Source organism: Salmo trutta, chromosome 11, assembly GCF_901001165.1.
Source record: "Salmo trutta chromosome 11, fSalTru1.1, whole genome shotgun sequence".
NCBI classification, from domain to species: domain Eukaryota; kingdom Metazoa; phylum Chordata; class Actinopteri; order Salmoniformes; family Salmonidae; genus Salmo; species Salmo trutta.
The window spans coordinates 11,919,175-11,942,158 of record NC_042967.1 but is presented as its reverse complement, the minus strand read 5'-3'; the positions used below and the strand labels follow the sequence as shown (position 1 = coordinate 11,942,158).

Genomic DNA, 22,984 nt, shown 5'->3' with positions numbered 1-22,984 from the left:
CAGTGTGTGTGTCGTGTTCATTCACAACTAGTCTCCATAGGGCCACCCCTAGGTGACAAGATGAACGACTAGCACATCAGCTCCCAAAGGAATCAGGGCTATGTGGTTCTCTATTTATTCCTGTCTAAAATGGCTCTGAGGAACTACATCATATTCCTTTATGGAGCTCTGCTAGTTAGCACTTTCCCCACTAAGGAAAGATACCCAACCCCCCACTGGGGTCTCCCCTGCCTGGGTAAAATAAGTATAGCAGGGCCCCTTAGATGGAGGCTAGCTACGGAGCTGTGTAGCATAGCGTTAGCCTAGCCTAGCACTGGCCTGTTTACAGGCCCTGGTTTTGAGCATCTCCTGGCACTAGTACACTAGTGATCGAACTATTGCTGCAGGGCAGAATTAATGAACAAACGGATGAGAAGGAGCAGGGATCCTCCTTCCTCCCCCTCCATCCCAACTCCTTTACATTAAACCCTTCATCTTTCCCCCTCCTCCACCCTACAAACACAGACCTCATCCCCCCATCAAAACCCATCTATATCACTGTAAAACAGTAGCACCCCTCCCCCTTACCTTCCCACCAAACCTTTCCAGCCCCATCTCTTATTTTATCACCCCTAGCTGGGTCTAGCGTTGCATCCCAAATGCACCCCATTCCCTGCAGAGACCCATGAGCCCTGGTCAAAAGTAGTGCACTATAAGGGGAATAGGGTGCGATTGATCTCTCCTGCTTATTTTACCACCCCTGTCTAACACGCCAGGCTAGGTTTTGTGTGAGTGGATGGGAATAGGATACATCCATCAATGGGCACTGGCTGCAATGCATATATGCAGAGTGAATTACAAGGCAGAGAAATTAATCCTGCCTGGAGGTAGGAGAAAGGGGGGGGGGGGATAGAAGGTAGATTAATAGCTAATAACTTGAAGGAATAGAGCCGATTCATCACGTCCCAAAATGAAGTGCTTTAAGAGTGGCTGTGGATCTACATCAGTGTCTCGTAATGAAGCTACTGTATCTTTGCTATCCACTCAGAAACCTGTCGGCCACAACTCCCATTGGTTGAAATGTACCTGCAGGGAGCATTTTCAGAATGACTTTCCGTTGCTTGCTACCTTTATAGTCTGTCAGTAAAATGAGTGTAGAATGTATGAAACTTGTTCCAGTCCTGTTGCCGGTCTTATAACTATAAATGGTGTCGTCTTGTCTTTATAGGTATGAAACTTAGAAGCTCAAACATTACAAAAACCTTTAGAGATTCATATCAGTAAATATCACCAAATCTTACTAAAATTGCACTCAGGCATATAAGAGTACATCTATTTCCCCCCCCTGTACCCAAATCATCCCATTCTTTAAAAAACAAAATAGAAATCCCAACTACAACCAGTCTGTATGCATCACATCTGCAGTCTCAGATGGAATAGGCATGAAGGGATAAACTTGTCGACAAGAGGGGATACTTCCCCTAGTCTTCATGCCTTTGTAGGCCGTCATTGTAAAACAGGAATTTGTTAACCTCTCTGGGGTATGTGGGACGATTTCGTCCCACCTACGTAACAGCTACTGAAATTCCAGTGGCGCGATTTTTGAATCGTTAGAAATACTATTACTTCAATTTCTCAAACATATGACTATTTTACAGCTATTTAAAGACAAGAATCTCGTTAATCTAACCCCACTGTCCGATTTCAAAAAGGCTTTACAACGAAAGCAAAACATTAGATTATGTCAGCAGAGTGCCCAGCCAGAAAAAATCAGACAGCCATTTTTCAAGCTAGCATATCATGTCACATAAACCCAAACCACAGCTAAATGCAGCACTAACCTTTGATGATCTTCATCAGATGACACACCTAGGACATTGTGTTATACAATACATGCATGTCTGTTCAATCAAGTTCATATTTATATCAAAAAACAGCTTTTTGCATTAGCATGTGACGTTCAGAAAAAGCATAACCCCCGCAAACTTCCGTTGAATTTACTAACAGTTTGCTAAATTACTCACGATAAACGTTCACAAAAAGCATAACAATTATTTTAAGAATTATAGATACATTACTCCTCTATGCACTCGATATGTCCGATTTTAAAATAGCTTTTCGGATGAAGCACATTTTGCAATAATCTAAGTACATAGCCCGGCATTACAGGGCTAGCTATTTAGATACCCACCCAGGTCAGCCTCCACCAAAATCACATTTCCTATAAGAAAAATGTTCTTACCTTGCTTGTTCTTCATCAGAATACACTGCCAGGACTTCTACTTCAATAACAAATGTTGGTTTGGTCCCAAATAATCCATCGTTATATCCAAACAGCGACGTTTTGTTCGTGAGTTCTAGAATGCTTCTTCACGGTCCCGCGCATGGCGCATTGGCGTGTCAAAAATGTCTAAATATTCCATTACCGTACTTCGAAGCATGTCAACCGCTGTTTAAAAACAATTTTTATGCCATTTAACTCGTAGATTAGTGATAATATTCCGACCGGGAGTATGCATTGAGCCTAAACAGCCGAATAAAATTTCTCCTCAGAAGCGACTCGTGCACGCGCCTCATTCAAAGGTCCTCGGAGCAGCCACTTACAAAAGGTGATAATGTGTTTCAGCCTGAGGCTCCCTCGTAAACCTTCAGGTTTTTCGCGGGTTCTGAGAGCCTATTGGAGCCCTGGGAATTGTCACGTTACAGCTAAGATCCTTACTTTTCAATAAAAAGATGCAAGACGCACGACTCCTTGTCAGACAGGGTACTTCCTGCTTGAAACCTTGTCAGGTTTTTGCCTGCCATAGGAGTTCTGTTATACTCACAGACACCATTCAAACAGTTTTAGAAAATTCAGAGTGTTTTCTATCCAAACCTGAACAATAATATGCATATTCTAGCTTCTGAGTTGGTGTAGGAGGCAGTTAAAAATGGGAACATATTTTTTCCAAAATTCTCAATACTGCCCCCTAGCCCAGACACGGACTTGGCTAGTTAAAAATGTAAAATATATTTTGTTAGAGAGCCTTATATACTGCAGCCTGAACAAGAAAAGGAGATATCACCAGCCAACATGCAGATGAGAAACCACAACGTTAAACTGGAAGTTGTCCGAATATACCAACCACTCTGGATTTCATCAGCGCAGATGTACATAGTGGAACACAGTGAAGTTGACACTTCCGTTGAGAGGAGGTAGTCGATGTTCCCATAGGAATACATTCGTTTTATATGCTAACACGTTCTAAGGTGGAGGTCAAGTGTTGTATAGCAAAACTGGATCCAGAATGAAGCTAGTGATACGGGTGGGGTTAGGCGCTTATGTAGTCACGGTAAATTAAATACTACGGAAATGAGACTGCCAACACCACAAGGAACACTGGCGTGTAGAAGAACCAAGCACCAGCACACTACTTAACCGTGACTCCAGGTCCGTGAACCTCATTTGTTCAACACGCTAGTAATCTCAAACATGTTATCGTGGTTACCGGTTTCATTTGCGGTGCGAATGTGTGTGTGCTGAAACGTGCGCCAAAGACAAAGTATTTGAAAGTATTCCCCTCAGTAATGTAATAAACCGAAGAGGCTTTATTGAACACATAACACAGTGAAAAACAGACAACTGAAATGCTTGAAATGAAAAAAAAAACAAAAAAACGCACATTTTATTGCACTTAAGTTATAAGAAAATAAAATTTCTAAGTTGAATCAAACAAATACACAATCCCTTTCAGGTTTTTTTTTCTCTGTCTGTTTTCTTTTTGCCAGGCAGTTACATGAATGAACTGAAAAAATAAAAACACCTGCGGCATCTGATTTCTCAAACCAGATCATAAATTAAAACAGATTCAAAATAAAACGAGAGAGGAGAAAGAACAAGATAGTTTTTTTTAATATACAGTGTTAAACCACTTTCACAGTTCTGCTTGAGTTGTGTGTGTGACTCCTTTCCTGGGAGATTGAGTTTAACTAATCATTTTGGCTACAATGTTCTGTTCACTTGAAGCCAGGTTGCCTGTAGGTACTTTTTCCATTCACAAACCATTAGACTGCTAACTGCTGAGCGAGCTAGCTAGCGCTTAACAGTTTGACTGTAACGTGTAATATGTCATATTCATAACACTAAGAGTGTCCTGCCTTCTACTGTACTTGTCAGTTTGCACCCATTCATCATTGTTGCTTCAAACATTTGAATGGAAACAAATTACAAATGGATGGACAGTTCTTTCATTCACTTAAAAAAAACAAAAATTAAAATTGCTATTTTCTTTTTTCTCTTTGCCAGTCCACACAGCATCTAGACAGTTCCCCACAGAACAGGCTGAAAGCGCTTTGTCCCAAGGAATGTGTTAACAATTTGCCCAAAAACATACACACGCGCACACACACACACACACACACAACACACGTACATTACACCCTATCGTTTCCTCTACGCAGGCAAACCTGTCTTTGTCCAACACTCTCTCCTCTCAGCCTGGCTGAGGCATGTTTGGCTCAAGTTTCAGTGGCAGAAACAAAACAACAAAACCACGGTTGTTATTGTCATGTTTCTCTCTCTCTCTCTCTCTCTCTCTCTCTCTCTTTTGTGTGTCGTCTGTTTAAAACATTAGAAGAGTCCATTTTGGAATTTAGTCTGGGACTAAAACGTCACAGCGAGTAAAAGTTCCATCTTTATTTCAGTTTTATCTAGCAGCATAAATACAGTTTACCCACTGGGAAAACAGTACTGAGAGGGAGGGAGGACGCTATTCCACACCAAGAGCTCCGAGAAGAGAACCCCAACCTTTCCCCCCCACATAAGAACCAGCATTGGGGAACCAACCCAGCCAGACTCGCTGAAAAACAAAGGACAGCATGTCTAAATCTGGAGACTTAACATCTCTAGCTATGAAGAAGAAAAGAAAAATGTAAAGAACAACCCAAACAGAAAATAAAACGTGGTGAGACAACAAAAGCAAATAAGTGAGTGGAACAGGTTAATACTGGGACTTGTTGCTGTTGGCAACAATAGGCAACCAAAAAACAAACAACAAAAATCCTTGTCTTTGAACTGATTGAAAGAACATAACTACAAAAGGAACGCAAATTCACAGTTGTATGTGTGCTCCTATGTGTTTTTTGAAGAAATCAAACCCTGGAACTAAAAGACTGAAGAACAATAAGAATGGAACAAACAGAGAACAGGATATAGGGCCTGATGTTATAGGCTCATACCTGGTTTGGGGACCAATCAGATTCTTGGAATGTCGTTTCTCTCATTCTCTCCCCGACGACAAGAACCTCCTTACTTAGCTAATATCGTGTGTCTGTGTTCTCATAAAAACTTCTTTCCAATTCACTTAATTTCCTCAAATGAGAATTTGACGTTTCCCTGTGTCTTTGCCTTGTGTACTGCATACAGTGTTGTTTTTCTATTAAATAGTCGGTTGGCGCTTTATGTGGGGGATAAAAAATTATATATCTTTATACATCTGAACAAACGCTTGCGTCAGGCTTGAGTGAACAAGTCTCTGTTTTTTTTGCAAAGAAGCTGCCTCTATGGCCGCAGAGTTATTTCTTCAAGAGTTCCTGTCTTTCTTCTCTTCCTCCTTTATTGGACGAGTCCGTTCCTCCCCCTCTTCTTCCTCCCAGCCTACTGCAGAGGTGCGGGCGGGCCACACCCCTGTTCCAAGCCACACCCATTTCCACCCCCCCCCTTATGATTCGGACTCCACCCCCTTAAGGTGGGAGGGGTAACAAGTACGGGTGCTGGCCAGTGAGGTTGGCGACTGTGGCTTTGTCAGAAACGGCCACCGACGGGGGGAGGGGAGAGGTAAGGAGGGGGCGGTGGTAGTGTTGAGGGTAGGGTGGGGCTGTTTCTGAGTGTGGGAGTGAAGAGTTTAGGGCATGTTCACCATCGATGTTGAGCCATCTCATCCTCGTCTCCCTTTACCCCTCCTCCCCTCTCCTCACTTTTCCCCGTCTCGACCATTTCCCCTCCTCTCCTCTCACTTCATGTCCACGTCAAAGTCTAGCACCAGTAGTTTTGTCTCCTCGGTGCCGTTGCGGCTTCCCACGGCACACACCAGCTTGGTGTTGGAGGCGCGGATGCGCCACACCACCCCGCCGCTGCCGCCGCTCTCCAGCGTCACCAGGTTGCGGATGAACTCGCCCGTCTTCAGGTCCCACAGCTTCACCGTGCCGTCGTCCGAGCTGGTGATGACAAAGTTCTTGTTGAACTGCAGGCACGTCACGGCGCTCTGGTGCTTGTGGGGACCTGGTGGTGGAGAGGGGGAGAGAGAGAGAGAGAGAGAGAGAGAGAGAGAGGAGGGGAGAAGAGTGAGTGAATGTGTGAAAGAGATAAATAGCTAGTTTCTCATTTTCACTGTAGTGTCCCTTTATCGTCTAGTTCCCCAGAGTCCGATGAACTCACATTTTTGTGTCTCTGAAGTTGCAAACTAGCGTTAGCGCAATTAATTGAAGTCGATGTGACTTCCATCAATTGCGCTAACGCTAGTTAGCATTGGGTCGCGAAACTACCTCTAACTTGCTTCATACTGGACACAGAGACATAAAAATGGCGTCAATGAGTTCATCCAACTCTCGGAAAGTAGATGAAGGGCCTCGTTGCCAAAATCCAATAATATCCCTTCAAGACGAGTGAGGAAAAATAGGAGACCAATAAAGAGAAAAGGCTTGATAGAAAGAGATCATTGGTTGCAAGGTCATTGGTGGAAGACCTGGTAGAGATGGTAAACACTATACTGTTTATTTCTGGAGAGTGTTAAGGCAGGGAAATAAGGCACCCTGCCTTGTCCTCGTCTGCCATGGAAAATCCTGGGCTAGTAGAGGAGAGGAGCCCAGGGCATAGAGCTGTCACCATCTACAGCTGCTGACTAGCTCTGCTGACTGGAGCCTGCTGGCACTACAGCGGTGTGTGTGTGTGTGTGTGTGTGGTGAGCGTGGCAGCTGGCAGGAACACCCATTCGGTGTGCAGATTGTGGTGTCTGTGGCCCCTGTATGTGTGTGTGTGTGTCTGTGTATGTGTGTCTGTGTGAATGACTAATATTCCCTTAGGATATGCAGATGATAAATCCCCCACATTTGATCTAGTTTACACTATTAAAACAAACACAGAATCACAGTTTCAAAGACGTGGCTGACAACATTAAAACACCTTCCAGCAGTTATTCCACAAAACTCTAAACAGTGAATACTAATCAGGATGAAATCTCTAATATGATGAACTACAGTCCACAATGAAAAGTGCTCATTATGAATGCAAAATCATTCATTGTATGAAGTACACTAGGAATTGTGTTCATTAGCCTACCAACAGATCTCATTTGAACAGTGATCCAGTGGCAGACAGCAGTGTAAACCCTCATCCTCTCCCTTGGTCTGTCTCCAGTGTTTTCAAAGGGCTACACATTTTGCACTGCGCCTTTCTCGCAAAGATTGGACAATGTACCCAGCAAACCCCCAAATCTCTCCCTCTCTCCCACCCAGTTCATTTCCACAACAAAGCAGCTGGCTACATCGTTATCTATCCTCTCAGCTTAAGTACCTCATCTGTGGCTGCCAGTGAGTTGCCTGTTAGGCTATTGTCTTATCTAAATGCCCTAATGAATGAATGGCAGAAATTTCCCATTGACCCAATTACATGACCTACATAATCCCTGCACCCCACCCCCCTCCATGCCCCCTTAGCCTAGCGTCACGCCCCCTTGTCATGCCCCTCATGGGCCAGGCGCCCCGACAAGACAGGACCTTGGCCAGGCTCCCCGACAAGACCTGGGCCAGGCTCCCCGACAAGACAGGACCTGGGCCAGGCACCCCGACAAGACAGGACCTGGGCCAGGCACCCCGACAAGACAGGACCTGGGCCAGGCACCCCGACAAGACCGGACCTGGGCCAGGCACCCCGACAAGACCTGGGCCAGGCACCCCGACAAGACCTGGGCCAGGCTCCCCGACAAGACAGGACCTGGGCCAGGGTCCCCGACAAGACAGGACCTGGGCCAGGCACCCCGACAAGACAGGACCCCATTCACCTTTCTTCATCCCTCCTCATCCTCCTCTCAATTCAATTCCATTTCAATTTAAGGGGCTTTATTGGCATGGGAAACATATGTTACATTGCCAAAGCAAGTGAAATAGATAAAAAATTAACACTCACAAAAGTTCCAAAAGAATAAAGACATTTCAAATGTCATTACCGTAATTTCCGGACTATTAAGCGCACCTGAATATAAGCCGCACCCACTGAATTTAAAAAATATATATTATTTTGAACATAAATAAGCCGCACGTCTATAAGCCGCAGGTGCCTACCGGTACATTGAAACAAATGAACTTTACACAGGCTTTAACGAAACATGGCTTGTAACAAAAATAAATAGGCTTTAACGAAACACGGCTTGTAACAAAAATAAATAGGCTTTAACGAAACATGGCTTGTAACAAAAAATAAAAAATGAGCAGTAATCTTTAGTTGTCTTTTTGAGTCAATTCCTCACGCTGCTGTTTCCAACGTCTTATCATCGACTCATTAAGACCAAGCTCCCGTGCAGCAGCTCTATTTCCTTTTCCAACAGCCAGATCAATCGCCTTCAACTTGAAAGCTGCATCATATACATTTCTCCGTGTCTTTGCCCTGATGAGGGTGACAAAATGACTACCGTAATCAGAATGATGGGAAGTTTGAGAGCGCTCGATTTAATCTAAACAGTAAACAAAAGTGGTTTGACGTTAACCCGTTCGGCAATTTCATTGGTCTAATGAAAGCTTCATGTCGCCCAAAAACTGAGCACGTCACAGAATGTGTTTTTTTGGAAGAAAAAAAATTGAAAGCGGGAAAAATCCATATATTAGCCGCGTCATTGTTTAAGCCGCGAGGTTCAAAGCTTGGGAAAAAAGTTGCGGCTTATAGTCCGGAACTTACGGTATGTATATATACAGTGTTGTAATAATGTGCAAATAGTTAAACTACAAAAGGGAAAATAAATAAACATAGACTGTATTTGTTCTTCACTGGTTGCCCTTTTCTTGTGGCAACAGGTCACAAATCTTGCTGTTGTGATAGCACACTGTAGTATTTCACCCAAGAGATATGGGAGTTGATCAAAATTGGGTTTGTTTTCGAATTCTTTGTGGATCTGTGTAATCTGAGGGAAATGTCTCTAATACCGTCATACATTTGGCTGGAGGTTAGGAAGTGCAGCTCAGTTTCCACCTCAATTTGTGGCCAGGTCTGCCTTCAGTGGCCTTTCTCAATAGCAAGGCTATGCTCACTGTACATAATCAAATATTTCCTTAATTTTGGGTCAGTCACAGTGGTCAGGTATTCTGCCACTGTGTAGTCTCTGTTTAGGCCCAAATATCATTCTAGTCCTCGCTGTTATTTTGTAAATTCTTTCCAAAGTAATTATCTTTTTGTTTTCTCACGATTTGGTTGGGTCTAATTGTGTTGCTGTCGTGTGGCTCTGTGGGGTCTGTTTGTGTTTGTGAACAGAGCCCCAGGACCAGCTTGCTTAGGGGACTCTTCTCCAGGTTCATCTCTCTGTAGGTGATGGCTTTGTTATGGAAGGTTTGGGAATCACTTCCTTTTAGGGAGTTGTAGAATTTAACAGCTCTTTTCTGGATTTTGATAATTAGCGGGTATCGGCCTAATTCTGCTCTGCATGCATTATTTGGTGTTTTACATGGTACACTGAGGATACTTCTGTAGAATTCAGCATGGAGTCGCAATTTGGTGTTTGTCCCATTTAGTGAATTCTTGGTTGGTGAACGGACCCCAGATCTCATAACCATAAAAGGACAATGGGTTCTATAACTGATTCAAGCATTTTTTAGCCAGATCCTAATTGGTACGTCGAATTTTATGTTCCTTTTGATAGCATAGAAGACCCTTCTTGCCTTGTCTCTCATCCTCATGCAGGGCCATCACCCCTTCTTTCACCCCTCCTCTCACATCCTCCCCTCTTCTCTCATTCTAAAACAGGGCGTTATCTATTCCCTTTGTTCCAAGGGGAGGGGACACGTGTGAGTTGTAGTTCCATGGGAATCGTTGGGCTTGTAGTTCACTAATAAGGCCATTTGGGGGGAAATTAGCACGGGCAGCTGCACAGTGCAGCTGCACAGTAAGGGTTTCTCCATATCTCCCCATTCAAGGTAACAGTACTTAGTGCTAATGGCTGAGAGAGAGAATTGTTACGCTAACATCCAGAGCCAGGGAAATGATCCCTGTCTGGAGAGTGGCTGGCTGGCTGGCCCACAATGTGTTGGCTCTGTTTGGCCATGCACAGCCAAGCACATCATTGAGTGAATATCTCGGAGCAACAGCCTTTTGCTCGGGTCCAAAATTGGCCAATTCCAGACATTTTCCCCACTTACAGATAAAAGGAGGCTGTAGAGTTGTCTGCGGTAGATGGTGGAGTTTGAAGGGAGTTTCCCCCCATACCATGTAAAGCATTTTGAGAGTCAAGAACGCACTATATAAGTCATATCAAATCAACCAATCAGTCAAACATGGCTGTATTTACAAGCCACCAAACAGAAGAAAACGAGCTGAAACAGGGAGGGACTACCTGAACTTGTCCAATGAGAAACACCCGTTTTCGTTTCCCATTGCAAAGCATTTTACTTGGTTGTTCCTTAATGAATACAACCCTGTTCCAACGAGGGCGTTGACGACCCGGCGACAGACACGCCTCGGAACGTCTGCAGGCACTGTGTGTGTCTGTGGGAAGGACGAAGACTCGCCTTGCAACGTCTGCAGGCACTGTGTGTGTCTGTGGGAAGGACGAAGACTCACCTTGCAACGTCTGCAGGCACTGTCCCGTCTTGATGTCCCAGATCTTGACGGTGGAGTCGGCGTTGCCCGAGACCAGGATGTTGTCTTTGAGCTCCATGCCGCTGGTGAGGGACTGGTGACCTGTCAGAGTGTGGATGCAGTTACCCGTCTCCACATCCCACACCCGGATAGACGTGTCCAGGCTACCGCTCACCACGTGGATCCCATCAAACTGGAGGGGGTGGAAGGATGATCCAGTTATTGCGATACATTCCGTTTGACACCAACGGATTCCAGTCATTTCTATTCTAGCATGAATTGGAATCAATGAAAATGTATTCAGAAATCCCTTTTTCCATCAGCAGTTGTCAGAGAGGCTTTCCAGTACCCTGGGATAGAACCCAAAGAGCAAACCAAACAGAGGAGGAAAAAGGAGGATCCAGATAATGTTCCATTAGATATAATGAATTAAATTAATTAGCATTCATATAATATCACATTAATTCATTAGACCTAATTAATTGTATAGATTTGTACAGCTTTTTCAAAGTCAGTGTCACATAGAGTGTATAGAGTGGAGGGCATCTGTCCATCTGAACAGTAAACCTCTCTCTCTCTCCTATTCCCTATTCAGATGAACTACCTTTGAGCCTGGCCAAAAGCAGTGCACTATAAAGGGAAAAGGGAGCCATTTGGGATGCAGCGGCTCTCTCTGAAGGTGATAGTTGTGGCTCTAAACTGCTCCGTCATCACAGAGAGAGAGAGAGAGAGAGAGAGAGAGAGAGAGAGACGTAAAGGGAGAGGACATCTTCGAGGACACGAGGCAGAGGAATCCATTAACCTTCTAACACTACTACTACTGTGTGTGTGTATATGTGTGTGTGACCCAGACTCACACCAATGTTCTGTTTATATAATGTCACTGCACCGTAGAAAGAGAAGGGGTTGAGAAAAACCCATCGTACTGCTGCTCTGCTGCCTTGGATACAACAGACAGAGGGACTATTTTGTTGTGGCTCTTTCCCAACCACTGTGGTTCACATGGCAACCACCTTATCATATTGTGGAATGGCGGTTCAAAGCACCAACTGCAAACACTGTTTTAAAGGGCTCTGGGTTCTCTAAGTGCTCCGAGGTCGATGGTTCTTGTTTTACGGACGCGTTAGGCACTGTATGAACCAGATGAGGCCCCGTTGTACACTTTCAAAAGAGATGATTATAATTTACACCAAACCGTACAGTGGATATATGAAGGGATTTGATTTGAATAGAGGACTTCTATGACGGCGTGCTAAATTGATTTGTTTCGCGTTTCATTCCTAGAGGGCTGCCAAATAGTAGAAGATAAAAGGAATGTAAAAATAGTGATGTTTGAGTTGGGGCGGGGTGCTCTTTGATGAGAAGGGCTTGGTTTTGCACAGTTTAAATAGACAGTTTAAATACACTGTTCACTAAGAGGACTGTAGATTAAAATCCAATAGACTCAGTCACTATACAAATCTTCAGACATTAATGAAATGATGGACTCTGATGTGTGTATGAGTGTAAGTGAGCGTGTGCGGCAGGTAGCCTAGTGGTTAAGAGCGTTGGGCCAGTAACGGAAAGGTTGCTGGTTCAAATCCCCGAGCCGACTATGTGAAAAATATGCCGATGTGCCCTTGAGCAAGGCACTTAACCCTAATTGCTCCTGTAAGTCGCTCTGGATAAGAGTGTCTGCTAAATGACTCAAATGTAAATAAATATGAGACAGTGTGTGTACACAGACCCCTACCTGTAGTGAGTAGACTCTGTTGGTGTGGCCCTGCAGCGTGTGGAGGCAGGTCTCAGTCTCGGGGTCCCAGACCTTGACCATGAAGTCGTAGGCCCCGCTGACCACTCTGCGGCCGTCGTACTGGACGCAGCGCACCGCCGCCACGTGGCCCATGAGGACGTGTAAACACTGGCCCGTCTCGACGTTCCACACACGCAGCGTGGCGTCACGAGAACCACTCACCACCCTGGGAGAAGAAAGAGGATACGGATTGACGGGACATTAACATTCAAAACGCTAGTCTATTCTTGCAGGACTTTATCAAATCTAACTGGCAGGCTCAATGTCTGAGAATTACAGGCTGAGTGTTTTTGGCTCAAATCTACTGGTTAGATTGGATTCATATAGGATCAAGGCAATTGCTTTTATGTTTACCACAGTTTGTGTGACAGCTTTGATGGGAATCTTGACAATCTTAATGGTGTTTTTGTATCCTTCATGTCTGTGATTTACTGGCAGTAAATTCAATAGGTTGACCTCTAGCCCTCATTCTCATTATGAGAGTTGATGAAAGCAAAACAGGAAATACATAAATAAGATTGTAGCCTTCTCATTCTGACAAAGACCATCTTCGAGTTTCGCCATCGTCATGTTGGTACATGAACATACACAAAACCCCCAGGCCACAATTCCCACCCCTCCTAAACCTGCAACCCCTCCGGCACAGAAAGCTGGAAAAACAGGTTCATAAAGAATTGGGAGGCGTACTCCATAAGTTACAAAACGGCTTCCGGCATCCAGCACTGACAAAGATGGAAATCACCGTTCTTCCACTGTCAAGCCCTGCAGCCGCCAGAGGCCCTTCACTTCCTCCGAGTGAGTAATCAAAATGTTACACAAAACCTCATCGGCCTCGAGGCAGGAAGAGCACTAGAGAGGAGTGGCAGGCGGATTCATTTAGACGGCCACTTTGGTTCTATTCAGGGTTCTATTCCGTCCCTATGAGACCCTGAGTACACTTCATGAGGCACATTGGCATGTTGTGGTGTTCCACTGAGGTGTGTTTTACTGCCTGGGTACAGTATGCTTGTAACACATGCTGTTTTGATACCAGGAAGAGAATAGAGTGCGTTTCTCAACTCGTGTCGGATAACTACTGGTCCATTTGAAAGATCACAACCTGTTGGGTAAACAGTCACTCAGTACATACGTTTTCTCGTGCAGGTGCATACAGCGCACCGTTGAGGTATGCCCGTACAGGGTGTGGATACAGTCGCCCGTCTCTGCGTTCCAGACCTTGAGCGTCCGGTCGGTGGAGCCGCTGATGATGATGTTGTCCCTCATCTGGGACGACCACACGCCCCCCGTGTGGCCCACCAGAGTCCTCAGACACTGCAGAGAGACCAGAGAGGGAAGATACCTCAGTCTAGATACTTCACAATGACAAACAGAAAACACACCTCATCACGCATACTCCATACAGTGACATATTCACATAGATGGGAGCCACACATTGGTGTTGGATGTGGTGAGTTCCCCTCCCTTCCCATGTAATTATAGAAATCCATTTCAAACAAGTTTGACATACTTCTGCTCTTTTTAAAACTCCAAAACATCACCTCAGTCTCATACATATATATAGATATCTTAGAGCTTTGAAGAAATGTAAGAAAATCATTTCCCTCAAGTTTGAGATTGACCCTCCGATGATTGGATGAAAGACCAGTTGAAGACAGGATGGGATATCGGGCCGAGTTCACGTTCCATTCAGAAGGTATAACAAATTGAATTTAAATTGATCTGAACTTTTCTAAAAACCTCTAGTCAAGTCAATCCACACGTAACTGCAGCACAGGGGGGATAAAATGTATTATAGTGACCTTTCCTCAGTCTTAGGGAACTGCTTTATACTTATCTACAGTTGAACGAGAAGCCATTTCCTTCTGTTGTTCCAAGATGACAAGTCCTGGGGTTCAAATACTTCCTCTGGGCTTTACTGAGCTTTGCTGGTGCAATCTAACCAACACATTAGCCGGAAAAGAGCAAACCCTGACCATCTGACACGCCAGGCAGACTCGAGCCACCACTAAGTATTGGACAGATTTCAAATAGTATTTGAACCCAGGTCTGGAGTACAGGTGGTGACAAAGCCTTCACAAAAAAAAGAGACCCATTTTTCCTAATTTGCAAAGCGAGATTAGCTATTGATTACCCTACAGTGATTAAAGAAATCTTTCCAATCTATTCAATTTGTAACGGACTCCATAGCCATTATCCCCCTAAATGTAATTATGCCTGGAATTTAATTAGATTTTTTAGGGGTGGGATGGTAAACCGGAGGAACCAGTCTGTTCCGGGGGGAGTTATGATCCGTGCCGAGGTGTAAAACATGTGACCTCCTGACTGAAGCTGATAAAGTGGTGAGCGTCCAGCGACCATCAAGGCAAAGCAGGGGTTTTATTGAGGTGAGTGAGTAGGATGTAACTGCAGTCTCTCTTTCACTCTCCCATCTCACTTACACTCTCCATCCATCTCCCTTGCTCTCCTGTGATAAACAGGGACGCTTCATTAACTTTGGGACGTAACCTTTTCTCTCCAATGTCACAAGCTATTTATTTTATCCATCTAAGTGCAGTCAGGCCTCCATTTGCTCAGCTTCATAACTGTTATATTGAAGGAAGAGGAGGAGGGGGGGGGGGGGGGTAGGGGGGGAAATTAGTCATGGTTCCAAGCAGGATATAATGATATGAAAGCTTCTGCTTACGACTGAGCGAGTTGGTCACCATCTAACAGTGACTGTCAACTACAGTAAACGGCCAAAGAAATAATGGGTAAAAATACAGTTTAGTTTTTTTTTTATGTTGTTCTTTCAGCTGTCAACATAGTACCAGGTTGTGGTCATGAATGCATTGAATGAGATCAATATTATATGTATACATCTTTTTGACCGCATCACATCAAAACACAGTCCTGAGTCAAAGTACTCAACACACAGCAAGTCTGTGTTACCAGGGTGATGGATTCCCAAGCAAAGTACTCAACACACAGCAAGTCTGTGTTACCAGGGTGATGGATTCCCAAGCAAAACAAGCCCAGGGTTCTGACATTCCGGTTCCAAGAATGTGGAAGCTTTCTCTCCTGCTCTCGGGCGATTACAGCCTACTTCAGAGTCAAGGAGAGAAGGACCCCTGAAAGTGGAGGCTTAGGTGTCTATTTATCTGCCTGTGTTGAACAAATATGAAGAGGCATCTCTCTGCGTCTCAGAGGGAGATTAGGCATTCTCCTCGAGGGCCTGTTAGGGGCTGGTTTGAAGACCAGGGTCTGATCAAGTGCTCCATTTTTGCATTACACTTCCTTCCTGAATCCTTTGATCCTTGGCGTTAAAATGTTGGAAAAGTACCCTGTATTGCTTTTCCCCACAGTTATCTTTCAATTGGGGAGACCATTTTGTTTTTCTACTGCGACTGCTGACAGTTGTCTCCTTCCCATAATGGTCACCAGAACGCATAATTTGCAGTACGTCTTCAGAACACAACACAAACCGACAAAACCAGGTCGGCTGACTGACTAAGTGAGGATGCCAACAGACAGATGCTGCTAACTGAAGGTAAAAGGCTAGCCAGCTAGCCCCGGGATAAACAAACAGGGTCTATTACAAGGCTATGAGAATAGCTGCACAGCGCAAAAATAACAAGATGGTCACATATACTAGGCTAGACAACATTAGCGGGGAAACTCAGACTAGGCCAGACTGCAGACCTTGTTGTGTTTATCAGACAGAGCTCACAGTCCAGCAGAGGTCAGATGTAAGGAGCCTATATGCTGGAGAGGAATGTTTGTGTACAGAGGTGTTTTTCTTGCTGCCGCCTGCATTTGAACAGACCTGGTGGTTACTCAAGATCTCATTATGACTCAGAGGTACAGAGAGCGACAGAGAGCGAGAGAGTGGGGGAGGGAGAGAGTGGGCGGGAGGGGAGAGGAGAGGGGAGGAGGGAGCAGTAGAGGGAGGGAGAGAGAGAGAGCAGTAGAGGGAGGGAAAACATGAAAAAGAGAGATGTCCTTTCAAGGACAATGAGGGAGAGATAAAGTGAATAAACCGAGAGAACAAGGGTTTTCCCAGCACTGTGCAAATGGCCCCGTGACACACAGGAGAAGGGTGTTAACTAAGCGTGATAAGACCTTCGCAGGCATTCCTGGGTCTTGATGATACGGCCTCAGAAGTTTCTGTTTGACGGTCAACACAGACCTGGCGCCGATCCATGTTAGTCACGCTCTCAGCTGTGATTCCAAATCTAGCCAGTGGTGACATGCCAGGTCTGGAAACGTCAATTAGTATGAACATAATAACATAGGCTAACAGTCTCTCACAACGACACACATGTCAAAACACAGTCTACAAAGATGAGACATGATCCAACCAGAACAATCCATTTAGATTTCAATCAAATAAACATTGAATGTGTTGCTTCAGTTCAATACATGTAGTTCTCATATACAAGGAGATCAATGGCCTCATCATGAGGTATACACTCAATAAGTCATGTCTGGAGCTTCACATGTTATTATCTGAGGTGAAGGTGAACCAGGAATACACAGCTAGAGAGTGTGTGTGTGTGTGTGTGTGTGTGTGTGTGTAGCATCTGGCATAACAGAAGATGCCTTTCCTCTCTGTGATAGAGGGAATCTGCCTGCCTGCCAGGCTGTTTGCCTGCCATTTTAGATCAGCCTGACAGGCAGCGGAGTGTGTGTGTGTGACAGGCAGCAGAGTTGTCTGTTGACGGGCACAAGGACTTTCACTGCTCTAGCGCACAGACAGACAGCCTTTGAAGCACTGGGTGCGTGAACAGTGTGTGTGTGTACAGTGTGTGTAGATCGAAGCTTGGCAGCTCTCATTGAAAGCGAAGGACAGCAAAGACAAAGGTGCAGGCCTCAGACGGACTCAGCAGCCAGCACCATATTCCACGACAACATTTGATCGCTAGGCTACTGACAGTTTTCCTCAGTCTAACAGACAATTTAAAGTCTGGGGCTGCAGTAAGAAAAATGCTAATATGTAAAAAAACAACAACAAAAAAACAGCGTCAACAATGAAGCCAAACCGAAGCAGCTCTCCCTCTAAGCCCAGACCATCATTTCACGGCATTGTGGTTTCTAGCCTCCTCTTCTTCGGTCTCAAAGCAAACGGTTTTAACAGAACTCCAATTGCATCCTGTTATCTTACTGCGGATAAGATGCGGAATTCCAGGTTTGTGCTTCCCAAATGGAAGGGCCCTTTATAGTGCCCTGCTGTGGGCCCTGGTCAAAAGTAGTGCACTATAAAGGGCATAGGGTGCCATTTGGGACACACACACCAGTCTCTCAAGGAGATGAGTCAAGGAAGCGTTTGTAGAGTAATCTGCTGGTGCAATCATGTCTTGATTGCTCACAGTGGGGTGTCTTGATTCACTCCCACACTGTATGATAGTACTGACGGAGTGAGAGAAAACCCTCGGGTATCTAAAGGACAAGAATAACAAGTCTTAGATAATGATGGAATCTTTCAAAGACGACATGAAAGGCTAAATTCCACAACAGTGGAAGATCCATTATCTGATCTGAAGAAATTCTGCTATGACGCATGATTAAAATGGTAAATGTTGTTGGAAGGGATAGGTTGTACATGAGAGCCATGTCTAACGGGGGAAATCTATGGAGACATTACAGCACCAGACACGTGCCTTGTTCCATTTTGTTCCAAGTGATGTATCAATGCCAGGTGCTACTTGGAGAAATGCAACTGGGGGACTGAACATGCCATAGAAGGGATAGAGGTCCATAACATTAGTTCTAAACACTAGGCTGTGTTTGTTCTCTACATTAGAACATGTTCAGCAGAAAATGTCATTCACTTGACTACTCCCTTCTCCACCGGTCAGGGACAGAACCCTCGCCAAAAGTAGTGCACTATACGGAATAGGGTGGCATTTTGGACACAAGCTTGGTCTAATCACTGAATCCAGTGGCTGAATCCAGACTCATTCTTTTTGGGACAGAGGAATTCAAAGCACTCTAGTTGTGACATTCCTGTCTGTGCCAGCGTAGCTTTTTCAAAATTAAAGCGTCCCCAAACCAAACAGAGAGCGCGTCCGGACCGAGACCTTGTGTGCCGCAGATGAAGGACAACAGAACTAAAAAACACAAATCAACAGGAGATAGATGCTTCAGACGGACATGGAGGCCAGTCTAGAGAGGGAGTCAACATTGTCCCTCTGTAATATCCCAGTAAAACAACAACGGAAGAGAGAAAACCTGGACCTCCTCAAAGTAGCACCTGGCATTGATACATCACTTGAAAGACTGAAATGCATGTCTTTCAAGGTCCATTTTCAAGCGTGGGTTTCTCTCTATCTCCTATTGATCCAGCGGTGAATAAGCCTTTAGTCTGGATGTTAGCTGCTGAAAGCTGGGTAGGAATAGGCTTCCCTGAGCTCCTGTGAGGCTGAAGGTTTATGCCACTTAAGCTGGGACTTGGAGTGGAACGCCAAGGTAGAAGGAGAGGAAACACACAAGCGAGCGCACACACACAGGCATAACCCCCACACACACAGGCATAACACACACACACACACAGGCCTAACACACACACACACACACACACACACACACACACACACACACAGGCATAACACACACACACACACACACACACAGGCATAACACACACACACACACACACACACACACAGGCATAACACACACACACACACACACACACAGGCATAACACACACACACACACACACACACACAGGCATAACACACACACACACACACACACACACAGGCATAACACACACACGCACACACACAACACACACACACACACACACACACACAGGCATAACACACACACACACACACACATAACACACACACGCAACACACACATAACACACACACACGTAAGAATGAATGAGAACACCCACAACCCAAGGTCTGACAATCTGTAAAGAAAGAGAAAGAGGAGAGAGAGAAGCTCCAGTCCTGTCTGGCAGCCAGGCAGACATTTTGGCTATTTGCTGTGGAAACAGAAGCAGGATCAGGAAGAAGAATGCAGTAGCAGCACTGGACTATTCTTTGGCAGGGGTCATCCAGGGGTCAGGTCAAAACAAGCCTGGCTTGTCACGGTGAGAGATGATTGATGGTGAATATAAGGGAGCGCGAGAGAGAGCAAAAGAGAGTGCGCGAGAGAGAGCAAAAGAGAGAGCAAAAGAGAGTACGCGAGAGAGCGCAAAAGAGAGTGCGCGAGAGAGAGCAAAAGAGTGCGCGAGAGAGAGCGCGAGAGAGCAAAGAGAGTGCGCGAGAGAGAGCAAAAGAGAGTGCGCGAGAGAGAGCAAAAGAGAGTGCGCGAGAGAGAGCAAAAGAGAGTGCGCGAGAGAGAGCAAAAGAGAGCAAAAGAGAGTGCGCGAGAGAGAGCAAGAGAGTGCGCGAGAGAGAGCAAAAGAGAGTACGCGAGAGAGAGCAAAAGAGTGCGCGAGAGAGAGCAAAAGAGAGTGCGCGAGAGAGAGCAAAAGAGAGTGCGCGAGAGAGAGCAAAAGAGAGTGCGCGAGAGAGAGCAAAAGAGAGTGCGCGAGAGAGAGCAAAAGAGAGCGTGAGAGAGAGTGCGAGAGAGCGCAAAAGAGAGCGCGCGAGAGAGAGCAAAAGAGAGCGCGAGAGAGAGCGCGAGAGAGAGCAAAAGAGAGCGCGAAAGAGAGCGCGCGAGAGAGCGCAAAAGAGAGCGCAAAAGAGAGCGCAAAAGAGAGCGCGAGAGAGAGCAAAGAGAGTGCGCGAGAGAGCAAAAGAGAGCAAAAGAGAGCGCGAGAGAGCGCGAGAGAGCAAAAGAGAGCGCGCGAGAGAAAGCAAAAGAGAGCGCGCGAGAGAGAGCAAAAGAGAGCGTGAGAGAGCGCGAGAGAGCAAAAGAGAGCGCGAGAGAGCGCGAGAGAGCAAAAGAGAGCGCGCGAGAGAGAGCAAAAGAGAGTGCGTGAGAGAGCGCGAGAGAGAGCGCGAGAGAGAGCAAAAGAGAGCGCGCGAGAGAGCAAAAGAGAGCGCGAGAGAGAGCAAAAGAGAGCGCGAGAGAGAGCAAAAGAGAGAGCAAAAGAGAGCAAAAGAGAGAGCAAAAGAGAGCGCGAGAGAGAGAGCAAAAGAGAGCGCGAGAGAGAGAGCAAAAGAGAGCTCGCGAGAGAGAGCAAAAGAGAGCGCGCGAGAGAGAGCAAAAGAGAGCGCGAGAGCGAGCAAAAGAGAGCGCGAGAGAGAGCAAAAGAGAGCGCGAGAGAGAGCAAAAGAGAGAGCGCGAGAGAGCAAAAGAGAGCGCGAGAGAGCAAAAGAGAGCGCGAGAGAGCAAAAGAGAGCGCGAGAGAGAGAGCAAAAGAGAGCGCGAGAGAGAGCAAAAGGGAGCGCGAGAGAGAGCAAAAGAGAGCGCGAGAGAGAGCAAAAGGGAGCGCGAGAGAGAGCAAAAGGGAGCGCGAGAGAGAGCAAAAGGGAGCGCGAGAGAGAGCAAAAGGGAGCGCGAGAGAGAGCAAAAGGGAGCGCAAGAGAGAGAGAGCGAATTAAGGAAATCTGTTTTTTCCTCTTCTTGCAATGGAGATCTATCCACCAGCGGTTTTAAATGACTGATCTAGGATCAGCTCAAATTGCTTCAGTCCTGACTTCAACAAACAAGAGCAAACTAACTAATCTGGCCCAGGCGAAGATGGTCTCTAGATTCTTCCAAACTGATTTAGGATCAGCTCACCTTTCTACAGCTCTGACCTCGACTGTCATAATGAAATGAATAAATCTGGCACAGGAACAGCTGGTTGGGGCATAAAAGGCAACCAACCACACGGCAGGGAGGGAGGGGTGGGGGCGGTGTTCGTGGATCCAGCCCGGGTGCATCGTGGGAAGTGGGAAAAGAATGGCCTCGGGCCAGCCTGCTGGGTTACGATGACTAATCACGCACACACACCTGTTCTAACCTCTGTCTTCACAACATGGTGTGAGCAAGTCACTGCAGCAATAACCTGAGAGTTACAAGTCATCCGGATGGACATTACCCTAATGGTGGTGGTGGGAAGAGAGACAATCCGCATGGCTTCACTATCAGATGCCCTTGGTACTGATCTGTTCACCACAGCACAACGCTGAGAGAGACCGACAGACTGTATAATCACTGCTTGGCTGAGTGCCCAATGCAATCAAAAGGGAGGAAGCTTTTCTGTTATGAGACACGCCGTGGCTTCTGTTTTCACTGTTTCAGTGTTTCATGCACCTGGGCACCACTGACGCATTCAGAGTGTATTTGTAATTTTCCATGCAAGGATAGAACGTCTGAAACTTGTTATTCCTTCCCTTAGTCGTTCTCCTTGCACTTCAAAAAGCCAGAGAGCTTTGTCCTAAAGGAGAAATTTCATTAAGAGCTCCAGTGAAAATGGAATCGGCGAAGACCAGGGAAGAGGTGATTTACAATAGTTCCCGAGCCTCCCTACCTCTTGCACTCCCTCTCTCAGCGAGGCCCACACCAGCGCCACCATTTTAGCGGACCCTATAAACCAGCAACACAAGGTCCGTGTCACCGCATCTGTCCCAGTCATGAATACAAACAGCCCCTCCCTCGCCTGTCTGACGACACAGATCACTCACTGGCAACGACTAAGGGAAGGAACAATAGGTTTCAGACGTTCTATCCTTGCATGGAAAATTACAAATGTGCCAATGTTGAACGATGTCACTAATCAATTGCAATCTGGTCAGGGTCTCAGGGAGATTCTGGAGCGCCAAGCGGTATCATTTGTGTAAAACCTCCAGTATGCAGTACACTAGCCTATGCATTTGAGTAAACCTTAAAATGCAAAAATCAATTACAAACCCTTGATCATGAATCTGAGGTATTGAGTGAAGACACACTAAGTCATTTAAAGAGCTGCCATAGCATGTGGATTGACTTCCTGCTAACATGCTTCATTACAGATCAATGAGACGGTAATGAGAAATACACGAGCTGTAATGAGTTCCTTCAGAATAGGAACGCATTACTATGTGTATGCATTCCACATAACACTGATGCAGTGGGATGGAACAACCAATGAGACTTAAAGAGACACTTCATCCCTTTTTAAACTCCTATTCATAATCTCCAGAACCAAACCAATCTACATACCAGTACCATACCAGTACCATACCAATCTACATACCAGTACCATACCAATCTACATACAAGTACCATACCAGTCTACATACCAGTACCATACCAGTCTACATACCAGTACCATACCAATCTACATACCAGTACCATACCAGTCTACAACTGAGACAATGGCAATTTTCTACATTCTGTAGTCAAAAGGTTTGGCCTGGTTTCAATATGGGGGTTGGAGAGCGAGGGATGAGTGAAAGTCTTACCTTTCCTGTGACAGCCGACCAGACCTTGAGCGAGTTGTCATCAGAGCCGCTGACGATGCGGTTACCACAGAACTGGAGGCAGTG

General features: G+C 45.7%; 1 protein-coding gene across 1 annotated transcript in view; it reads right to left on the bottom strand.

The window, feature by feature from the left end:
* Nucleotides 1–3,524: 3,524 nt before the first annotated feature.
* LOC115202215 (F-box/WD repeat-containing protein 7) overlaps nt 3,525–22,984 on the bottom strand; it is a gene marked incomplete in the record, with an annotated part of 98,143 nt that continues 78,683 nt past the window's right edge. Inside the window, 5 exon segments of the mRNA XM_029766199.1 lie at nt 3,525–6,238; nt 10,778–10,988; nt 12,528–12,753; nt 13,717–13,898; nt 22,901–22,982. Coding sequence (XP_029622059.1) covers nt 5,970–6,238; nt 10,778–10,988; nt 12,528–12,753; nt 13,717–13,898; nt 22,901–22,982 — 970 coding nt within the window.